General features: G+C 60.1%; 1 protein-coding gene across 9 annotated transcripts in view; it reads right to left on the reverse strand.

Annotated features, from left to right (window-relative positions):
- The window catches only part of SIK3 (SIK family kinase 3), a 37387-nt gene continuing 26506 nt past the window's right edge, over window positions 1–10881 (reverse strand). For 5 of the 9 annotated variants that reach the window (XM_014949568.1, XM_014949569.1, XM_014949564.1 and 2 more), the window contains 10 exons: window positions 10006–10156; window positions 9128–9253; window positions 8789–8874; window positions 8013–8122; window positions 7159–7516; window positions 5588–6477; window positions 2124–2287; window positions 1312–1450; window positions 1014–1181; window positions 1–768 (listed from right to left, as the gene is read on the reverse strand). In XM_014949568.1, coding sequence (XP_014805054.1) covers window positions 1024–1181; window positions 1312–1450; window positions 2124–2287; window positions 5588–6477; window positions 7159–7516; window positions 8013–8122; window positions 8789–8874; window positions 9128–9253; window positions 10006–10156 — 2182 coding nt within the window. In that variant the 3' untranslated portion in view covers window positions 1–768; window positions 1014–1023. The remainder of the gene's footprint in view (window positions 769–1013; window positions 1182–1311; window positions 1451–2123; window positions 2288–5587; window positions 6478–7158; window positions 7517–8012; window positions 8123–8788; window positions 8875–9127; window positions 9254–10005; window positions 10157–10881) is intronic. The other 4 variants (XM_014949572.1, XM_014949571.1, XM_014949570.1 and 1 more) reach the window with 1 other exon arrangement.

Raw genomic sequence — 10881 nt, forward strand, 5'->3', positions numbered from 1 at the left:
CCAATTCCTACATGATCAGGAGGAGAAGCTCAGAAAACAAAGAAAAAAAAAACAAAAAAAAACCCAACACAAAAGAAATCTGTCTTCCCTACGTTAAGCCAGGAAAAGGAAAAAAAACAACCCCAGTCGGATGCGGATTTGCAAAGAAAAGGTGAGGGGGGGGGAAGAGGGATCCTCTCAGCACAGGAGGGGGGAAAGCAGACAGAGGTGAGAGGAAAGCGTATTGCACCAGGGGTGGCCATGCCCCAGGGAGGGGGATGTGGGGCTGGCACCGTCCTCGCCCCCCGGCGGGGGGTCACGCTGGGCCCCCCCCCAGTGCAAAGGGTTGCAGAGTGGAGGGACAGCATGGCCTCCAGCTGCCCGGGGATCCCGTCGGACCCCCCCATTCCCGGCTCCTCTCCCCTCCAGGGAGGTCGCAGCCCCATCCGCTCGCCCTGGGGTGGCCACGATGGCCCCCGGGGGCCACCCGGCCCCGGCCAGTCAAAGCCCTCCCAAACCAGCCTCAGTGCTCGGGCTCCGTGAATCCTCCGCCGCCGTGTCAGGACTCAGGGTCTCTGGTTATTTCCGTGGTAGCTGGAGTTACAGGCAAACGTGGCAAAAAAAAACAACATGAAAGAAACCAAAGGAAGGACACACTGGATGGACTGATTACGAGGAAAGGGGCCATGGTATTCCAGTTAGTCAGAAATACTACGGCAATTTGGCGCAATGCTGCTAGATACTGTTGGTTTAAAATGGACCTTTTCGTTTCAAAGCTGTACAGAAAACCTGCAAGAGAGAGGAGAAGCAGTGACGTTAGGAGACACCGGGGTGGGGGGATGGCAATTCCCCAGCCCCATAGGGGACCCTGCCCAGGCAACAGGGCTCTGGAAGGAGCAGTGCTGTCCCCAGATGAGCAGGGAGCCACCAGCACGGGAGCTCAGAGCTCCTGGTCCCTCTCTCCCCTCGGAGCAAGGGGATGAGGAAGGAAAAGGGAGGGGAGCGGGTGGAAAGAGCAGGAGATGAGTACTCACTCCCTCCTGGTTACACCCCGGCCTGCTCCATCCCAAAGGGCACCTCCGGGTGCTTGTAGCTCAGCAGGACGTCCGTAATGCACGTCGACGGGTAACAGGAGGTGTTTAGATGCTGGTTGCCATCACCAAGGTTGGGATGCTCTTGACCTTCCAAACTCTCCCCGCACTCTGCAAGGTCAAAGAAGAACGTCAGGATGGAGTTACAGCTCCAGCACGGGGATGGGGCCAGGAGGCTGCTGCCTCATGCTCTTCTCAGCCCCTGAGCGAGCCCTGGGGCCGCGTCCCGTGCCCCCCTCACCCTCACCCTCGCCGTCCCTGTCGCGCAGCTGCTGACTGGCCATCAGCGAGGACTGGCTGAGGACGGCGTCCGACATCCGAGCGGAGCTTAGTGCTTTTCCTGCCATTAAACTCATGCCAGGCAAGTTGTCCAACTGCACCTGCGGAGACACAGCGGGACGCGGTCAACGGGGGCATGGGACGAGGCACCCCGCTGCCCCCCAGCCCTCTGACACCCCGGGGGGCTTCAGCAAGGGCTGCCAAGTAAAACGTGTGCGTACGTGGGGACAGCTTGGGGACAGCCCACGTCCCCTCAACACACGACAAGGCACTGAACAGGCCAAGTCCCTTCCAGACTACAACTAGGGAAGAGCCTTCTTGCTTGGAGCAGAAGGGAGCAGAGGACACGTCGAGGTTTGGGCAGGACCGTTCCCAGTGGCCCAAACTGCTGGAGAAGTGGAGCAGCCACTCTCTGCCCTCAGGCAGGGTCTGGGCTGCCAGGGCCAGTTTGTTCAGTGGCCCGAAAGCCAAGCTCTGTGTGCCTGCAAAGCCCCCCGCACCCACAGCCACAACCCAGAGCTTCCTCAGAAGAACCTCATGGGGGGAAGAAGAAGAGATGCCACAGCGACAGCCACCTGGGGTGAACCCCGAGTGAAGGGGGTGCACTTGGGTATTGGTCTCTGCTAAAATGCTTTCATTTTTAAGCCAACTGGACACAGAACCAAAGCATGGCCCCAGCTTTTCGTTCCCTGTGGAGCAAGGCACCTACAGGTCCTACAGGACACCCCCCCATGTCAGGGCAGCTCTGCTGGGAGCAGGTCCCTCCAAACCTACGTAGGCATCATCGCTGTTCTGGATGGTGTGATGTCTCTGCAGGCTCCGGGGCCGCGGGTGCTCGCTGGAGGCGGGGCGCGCGGGGTAGCCCAGGCCGTTGTGGTCAGGCACCTGCATGGCTTGGCCGGGGGAGCTCCTGTCCAGACAGTTCCCCACGATGGACTCTTGAGGAGTCAGACGAGAGAAAAACCACAGGTTAGCACCAGGAACCCGCAGTTCTCGGCCACGCGCGCCACCCCACAACCCTGGCTCTGAGATCTGGTGGGACACACAGACACCCATCGCTGGCCGGGCGGGTAGAGCCCCCCCAGATGGCACTTGGGCAGGATTCTCCTTCCCAAAGACCTCATCGGGTCTACAAAAGCAGCCTGAAGTCAGAGGGACGGGGCAGGAGGACCCCAGCACAGGAACCAGACCCTTTCTGAAGGCCTCTCCCAGCACTTCCCCCCCAGCCCCAGCTCGCCCTCCTCCCTGGACCGTCCACATCGTTACACAAGAGCATCTCCCCGGCCTCCAACACAGGATGTTCTAGCAGGGCCCCTTGGCAATTGTCAGCAACATAATCTTGCTGGAAGAGTTGGCCAGGATGTTCGTTTTTATCAGATGACTTCTCCCTACCCTCCTACAATCTGGCTGCAGGAGCGCATGAGTGTTCTGCCTGGCAAAGTCCATCTGCGCTGCAAGCCCTTCTGACCCAGGGTAAAGGCTACATTCCTATCGAGCAAAACCTCTCGTCATCAAGTACACGATGTTTTGAATAAAGTCCTGAGCTCTGGAGAAGCCTATCACCGGGCCCGAGGCGCGTAAACAGCTCGCTCTGGGCGCGGAGTCCCGGGGAGCACAAACATGCGGACGTGGCCGCGAGCACCGGGGAGCTGCCCTCAAATGACGCAGCTGCAGGTAGATTCCCCAGCTTTATTTTTGGGGGAAGCAACCTCCTGCTGCACCAGGATCGCTCCTCCTGGCCGGGACCGCAACCTGCCAGAGGCCAGAAAGATGCTCCCCAAAGAGACCGCTCCGTAAAGTCACCCAGAGCCAAACAAGCCCCCATCCCAAGCAGGGTCTGCTGCCCGAGCCCCCCGTGGGGACGCAGAGCCTCCTGCCAGCCCTTCCTCCCCCGGAGTCCTGCAGGAACCCCCTCCCGGGGCTGCCGGGGCCGCAGCCAGCCCCAGCCTCCCCCTTCCTTTGCACAACCCCGGGGTTACGCGCGGTTAAGTTCAGCTTTCCCGGAAAGGGGAGAAGGAAAACATGAGGTAAGAGCTGCTGCCACCCACCCACGGCCCGCCACGCGCTCCAACTGTGGGAACGGCCGCCTCCTTCTCCGGCCCCACAAACAGGGGGGGGACTCCAGCAGCGAGTCCCCAGCCCCACAGGTGACGAGGGGGACCCCCCAGCCTGGAGCAGCCCTGACCCAAAAGACACCCCCCAGCTCCCCCCAGGCAGCCCGGGGGATGCAGCTGAGGCCGGCCTGAATTCCTGCTCCCTCCCTCGCAGAGCCTTTCACAGGGGCCGGGGCCTTTGTGGCAGGGGGGCATGTGACACTGGCACTGCCACCGCCGCCAGCCGGGCTCCTCCAGCGCCCGGGGGGGGCAGGTTTCCCATGGGCAGCATTCCCAGCCCTGCGCCGGCTCCGGTCGGAGCGAAAGCCGGAGCAGAGCCGCTCGGCCACGTCCCAAACACACTGGGGTCTCCAGCAGATGCTCAGCAGCTCCCCTGGAAGGCACACGTCCTCCCAAAGCGCTGCAAAGTTACACCCCGCTCCAGGGAAAAGGCCTTTGGTGAGCAGGGCCAGAGGAGAAGACACCCCTCTTCTCAGGAGAGGCCGCTGGGGACACAGCAAGAGGGAAAATAGTGGAAAATCGCAGGGATGTGGCTGAGAAAGCACCAGGGCTCGGGGAGAGGAGCCACACTTGGCCACCACTTATCTCCTCCACGCCTGGAAACACGGGGCTGAGCGACAGCCAGTGAAGTGGTGGCTTCTACAGCCAGGGTTTGTGGGGTTTCGCTGCAGGGAAGGGGACCCAGGCCGCTCAGGTGTCACCTCCACCCGGGACCGAAGCAGCGCAGGCCCCATTCCAAGTGGGTTATTGGAGGCAGGAGGGAAGCGGCGCGAGCGGTTTCGTCTCAGGACAGAGTTTACTACGCGAGGCCTCCAAACAGCCCTGTCAGAAGGGCTTACACAACGCTATTTGTAAACATTTACTTGCTTTATACTCATTTACGAAGTCTTGTAGTCTAAAGTCCTTTTCCCTTGTGTAACCGGTTCCAGCACCGCCGGCGCTGGGGTTAGGCCTTGCCGTTTGGCTAACGGGCCACGGCACCGAGATGCCATCTCACCATTGGGCACAGAAGGCATCTCCACAGCTTCCAGCCTCTGCTTAACCCGGGGCCATCCCTCCCTCCAGCTTCACCCTCCGCAGGGAAATCGGGGTGCGAGAGCACGCAGGTCAGGAACCCCAAATTTAAGAGGTCTCCAGAACAGCCATGCCTTGTCCCAGTGCTCTGGGGGGGCAGGGCTCGGCGTGCCCGCTCTGCCCTCCCCGCCAGCCTGTTCCAACCCAGTACTTTCCCAACAAACCCGTGCTGTGTCCCCAAACAAAGCCCTGCCTCCTGTGCCCGGGACACCGCTCCCCCGCAATAGGGTCCCTCCGTGCCAAGGGCAAAGCCGATGGCTCGGGACCAGCACGGCTCCGTCCTGCGGCGAATACTGATCCGCCCCGCTCTGCCCGGAGAGCCTCCCGCCGCAGCCCTCGGAGCGAGGGGCCGGGATGGTGTTTTTCATCCAGGAGGAGGCCTGTAATTACAGCCCAGGCAGGAATTTCTCCTCCAGCGCGCCGCTGCCAAGGCGGCCACCGAGGAGCAAAGGCGCGGCGGCTTCCAACCAGCAGGAAAGGTCTTCAGGCGCTAAGGGCAAGTTTAAAAAACTCACTTTCTTCCCACTCGGCTCCTCCTTGGAGCTCGAGCAGGGCCTGAGCCTGGCTGCTGCTCCCCCAGGAACCCCAGCAACGCTGCTGCAAGGCGGCCTTTGCCGCAGGGTATTTATCACCGCTCCCACCGAGCAGGTTTGTGGGAGCGTGAGCAAGGCCAGCGCTCAAAGGAGAGGGGATGTCCCGCCACGCTCAGGGGGCTGCTCCCAACAAGGCTGTTTCTAGCCTGTTGTTTGCCCGGGATGGGGAACATCACCACCTCAAATAAAGGAGCCAAGAGCAGAGAGCATCCCCTGCTCTTCACCTGCCTGCAGAAATAGGTCACGTTCCAGAGGGAAGCGGGCGGTCGGGTTCCCTCCTCACCCGGCGCCGTTTATTAGCGAGACTCTGCCTGCAATTTACTTCAGGCCACAAAAGCCCCAAAGAATCTGGGTAATTCCGTGCTATGCCAAGCATGTCACGGCAGCGCAGGGAGGGGGATGTCCTCCAGCACGGGGGGGCCGGTGGGGCTACGGAGGGGGCAGCAGGAAGCCTTACCTCTGCTGGGCACCTTATTCCTACTGAATCCGGGCGCGGGCGGGTGCCTGTACTGGTGCGTCCCCAGCTCCTGCGCGGGGCTGGCAGTTCCCAGCAAAGGGTCTGGGTCCCCGTGCCCTCCCGCGTTTCCCAGCAGAGGGGTCTCCTGGCAACCTTTGGTCAACGTGTTTGAACTCTTACTGTCCGGAAAGCTGTCCCTGGCCCCCTCGCAGGCGCAGTCCTCCTCCATGCTCTCCGAATGGAACAGGGCGGGCTGGTGTACGTATCCGTGCGGCGGCACCGCACCGGCAACCGGCTGGATACATTCTTGCGCCCTGATTTTTAAGAGGTGCTGGGGGCTGCTCTGCGGGTGGTAGGTGTCGGCGCTCTGGTAAGGCAAAGACAAGGACTGGCGCTCCGAGAGGCTCTGTCCCACGCTGGCGCCCATATTCCCAGCATCCCCTTGACTCATGTGCCTGAACAACTCTTGGAAGTCTTGCTGCTGCTGCTGCTGCTGCTGCTGCTGCTGCCGCCGCTTGATGAGCTGTGCAAATTCCGCCTGGGGCAGGCGCATGTCCGTGTGCCCCGTGAGCGAGTGCCGGGGGGAGAGCAGTCCCTGGAGGATGTGCGGTACCTGCTGGTGTCGGCTGTAGTCGGGGGGCGTCGGGGACAACAGTGCTTGCTGTAGTGCTGACGCGGTGTAGTGCTGCTGCTGTTGCTGATGTGCATTTTGAGGGAAACTGGGATACTGGTCGAGCTGGGGGACTTTCAGAGCTTGCTGAGCTGGAGGAAACCCAACTCCTCCCGACGGGCTGTAGTTGCTGGGGGAAACGCGAGGCTGCTCCGGGAACAGGTGGGGGTGTAAGTGCACCTGGTCGTAGTTGCCGGGGGGGTACCTGCTCACGTTCAGGCTGCGAAGAGCAGAAAGAGCCAGTGAGCGCCCTGCAGCAGCTCCAGCTCAGCTCAGGGGGCAGAGAGACCTGCTCCTGGGATGGAGATGCTCCCCAAGCCCCGTGATCACAGAATGGTATGGGGTTGGAAGGGACCTCTGGAGATCATCTCCTCCAACCCCCTGCCAGAGCAGGGCCACCCAGAGCAGGTCTCACAGGAACGTGTCCAGGGGGGGTTTGAATGTCTCCAGAGAAGGAGACTCCACCACCTCCCTGGGCAGCCTCTGCCACCCTCCCAGGCAAGAAGTTCCTCCTCATGTTTAGGTGGAACTTCTTACACTCAAGTTTGTGCCCATTTCCTCTTGTCCTGTCCCTGGGCACCACTGAAAAAAGATTGGCCCCATCCTCTTGACACCCACCCTTTGGGTTGATCAGATCATCCCTCAGCCTTCTCTTCTCCAGACTAAAAAGCTCCAAGTCCCTCAGCCTCTCCTCGTAAGAGAGATGCTCCAGGCCCCTCATCATCCTCGTAGCCCTCTGTGGTACCCTCTCCAGCAGCCCTGCAGACTCCCAGAGCCCTGAGCTGGCTTGGGAACCGCTGCCCAGGGCAGGGAGACAGCTCGGCTCCCCGAAACCAGTGCACCCTGAGACATCCACCCCCAGTTCCTCCTCCCTCCTCGCAGCCACGCGGGGCGGCCGTACCTGTGGGACTCGGCGCTGTCGGCGCTGAGCTGCTTGGAGAGCTGCCTGTGGCCGTAGGTGAGGGAGGCCATCAGGCTGGCGCGGTGCTGCATCTGGAGCTGGTTGGCGCCGGGGCTGAGGGGCATGGCCCGCCCGTGGGACGACATGCCCTGCCCGCCCACCGAGGGCCCCGGCAGGAGGTTGTTGCCCACCATGTCGCCGGGCTCCTGCACTTGGATGGTGACCTGCTGAGGCTGCGACTGCTGCTGCAGGCCCAGGCACGTCAGCCCCATGGCCGGGGGAGGGGAACAGTTACCGGACTGCGGGAAGATGGTGCTGTGGGACGGCATCCCTTGGAACTGGGACTGGGAGGTGGCACCTACGAGGAACAAGAGACCCTCAGCACCCGGCCGGCCTGCGGCAAAGCTCGGGAGCGAGCACCCCAGTGAGAACTGTCCCGTGTGGGAGATGCCGCTCTTCTGGGCCATACTGGGAGTCCCAGTAGGTGTCTATGGGTGGCAAGAGGAGCGACATTCCCAAGTGCTCCATGGCCCTGCGTGCAAAGGTCAGAGCTGGAGCCCTTGCACAGAAAGAGAAACAAAAGCATAAAGCTGAGAGTATCAGCCCTTCCTCCCCACCCCGGCAGCCATCAGCAGGGACCTTGTGATAAGAAACCCATCGGCACGTCCCAGCTCCTCAGAAGCTCTCCACGACACCAGCCCTTCTTCCCAGATGGAGAATCTTTTCCATCAGCAGTGAAACTGCACAAGGCCCGGGCCGCAGGGGGGGAGCGGAGCCCCAGGGATGTTTTCCCCGGGGGTTTGGTAGGACCACAGGGTTCTGCCGAGGAGGGCCCCGCAGCCGCCAGCGCTTACCGTGGGGCTGGAGCACGCTGCTGCTCACGGGAGGGGGGCTGCTGTTGGGTTGCCTGAAGAGGTGGTTGTTGGGGTGGTTCGGGGGCGGGCTGGACGGCTGGATCCGTAACCTGCGCAGGGAAACAAGCACCTTTTCATCATCCCTGCTCCTCCCCAAGATGCCTTTCTGACTGCGAGAGCTGACACAAAACGCTGCACTTCTCTTGTTTTAAATAAACACCACAAAGGCCTCGTTGGGGATCCCAAGCTCCTTACAGCCTGGTGTCCCTGCTGGGAGTCACCTGAGTCACCCAGGCGTAACCTGGTGGCTACAGCAGAAACCTGGGGACACGGCGGCCTCGCCTCCTGACTCACTGTGGCTGCTGAGAAACATGCCTTTCTGCTCTCCCATCACTGAGCCTGCCCCATCGACAAGTCAGGGGGCTGAAGCCAAGGATGGTACTTAACCAAAAGGCCCAAAAGTGTGAGACTTCCGAGCAGGAAGCACGAGAGAAACCAGCTGCTGAAGGCAAGGCATCTTCAAGCTGGTCAAAAGGCAGAACTGCCAATCAGCTGTTCAAAGCCAGTTTGGGCCTTTGAATTATGTTTCTCTGCTAAAGTCCTTCAGAGGGAATCCAGCTCCAAGGAGGAGGCACGTTCTCCTGGGAACTGGCTCTGCCATTCTACCTTCACACGCCTCCCACCCGGCCCCGGCCTCGGAAGCGCATTAGCTCATCCCTGGGCTTGAGTAAGAGCAAACCCCGTTCCCCAGAGCTTTCCTGAAGCAATTTCTTTACCTCTGAAGCTGGTGAGTGAGCAGAGCTGGCTGGTTTTCACACGGAGCTTGCAAGGGTGGAGATGGCTGGGGCGGCCGGATACAATCCTGAACCAGGCAACCAGAAAACAAGAAGTGTTTGCCATCAGTAAGGCCTCAGCTGGCAAATTTAGAAACGCTGACTGGTGAAGCAGGACGTATCCAGATTCACCAACTCCTTGGCCCCTGACCACACCTCTGGCTATGGCAGCAGCTCTCGCTGCTGAAGCCCCTTCTCCTGAGAGCAATCCCCCTTCCACAACCCCAGCAGCACAGGAGAACACGGCTGAGGCGTCGGAAGGTCTGGCTCAGGCCCCAGTACCTGAATCTGCTGATGGAGAATCTGATGGTGCTGCTCCTGCTGGTACAGCATGTGCTGCTGCTGCGTCTTCTCCAGCGTCCTCTCGTCCATGTGCCCCCCGTACATCTTCTGGAGCTGCTCGCACTCCTGCAACCAAGCCAACACACCCCCTCAGTCACCTTTCCGTGCACGGTGGGCTGCTGTGCAAAAAGGCACTCTCTGCAGCCTCCCCAGCTGAAAAATAAAGACTAATCCTTTTAATTTGACAGAATCAGGTGTGCTATAACGTGGCTCAAGCCTCAGACAAGAGAAAACAAATGGATACACGTGACACCAGGTTGGTTTCATCGCCTTCCCCTAAAAATGCAACCACAAAGATGCAGTAACAAGAACTTCAAGGTGAAAAGAGCATTTCCTATTTCTACCACGTTACTTGGTGAAAGTCCCATCCTGGGGCCATCTCCTGCTGCAGCCATTGATAACCCGGGGGGAACAGCACACAATACACCCTGAAGCCTGCCAGCAGGAACCACCCTTTTCCCGGGACACCCTGGAACAGCCCCAGAACGTTGCTGCCCCAGAAAAGAGGGGAGAGCAGCAGCCGCAGGCTGACAGCGCTGCAGGACCCGCGAGGGCACAGCACGTGGCTCACCCCCCCAAGAAAAAGGGGGATGGAAACCCCCCAGGGTTCCCAGCCTGTGGGTGGACAGCACAGGCGTTTGGAGGACACGAAGCAGGGCTGTTGCAGACACACAGCTGCTTGGCTGGAAAACCCCCGCTGCGTGACCTCAGCCATTAGCCGTACGGATTCCACCTCCCGCTTCCTGAAGCAGCAAAGCTGAGACAACAAAAAGCCCCCGCAGAGGCTCTTTTTGAGCCCCCCCAACCCTCCCCTTTACCTGCTGGAGCTGTTTGATGCTACTGTTATTGCCCATCTTCTCCAGGTGGGCTTTGAAAGCCTGGATGCTGGCAGCACCGTCCGAGAAGCGCCGAACCGGGGAGAAGCGTTCGGTGGGGAGGTGCAGAGTGTTTGAGTCCTTGTAAATAGAACTGAACACAGGGGACGGGGGTTAGCCAGGAGCCAAACAGCAAACTCCACCACGCAGGCATTTCGTTTCCACCAGCCACGCCAAGTCCTACCTGCCCGCTCACCCAGAATAAACCGTGGTTTAGATCAAGAAATAAAAGTGCCATCGCCACTGTGAAGGGCAGAGGGGTCACCCAGCTCCCCCAGTGCCCCAGCAGATACGTGTGTTTGAAGGTTGGAGAGGACTCGGCCACAAACCAGATGGGCAGCAACTCTTTGTCCATCCACATCATCTATCCCTCAGGTGGAAAAGGTTTAGTGAAACCATTTAGCATCCCAAAAATCTAACATTGACCTCTTGGTAGCCACTTCCTGAGCCTTCCAGCCCCTCCAGGGCCCTCAACTACATCTGATGCCTGTGGAAAACAGGAGGGGGCACATGGAGAAAGGAGCCTGTCGGGTCCCGCAGCCTCGGAGGAGGACGGGGGGCTGGCACCAGGGCTCAGAGATGCACTCAATTCAAAAAAAAGAAAAAAAAAAAAGAAAAAAAAAAAAAAAAAAAAAAAGAAAAAAACAAAGTGGGCATGTAGTGACATAACAAGCAGACATGCACCGCTGCCATGTGAGCCACGCCATGACCCAGCACCACCAGAGCCAGCCGTCACGTGTGCCTGGGCACACTCCTCTCCCTCCCTCCTTCTCCCCATCCCTGCTCTACAGCTGGCCTCCCAACCTGCCCCGGACTCGT

The sequence above is a fragment of the Calidris pugnax genome, unplaced genomic scaffold (assembly GCF_001431845.1).
Source record: "Calidris pugnax isolate Ruff unplaced genomic scaffold, ASM143184v1 scaffold180, whole genome shotgun sequence".
Lineage (NCBI taxonomy): Eukaryota > Metazoa > Chordata > Aves > Charadriiformes > Scolopacidae > Calidris > Calidris pugnax.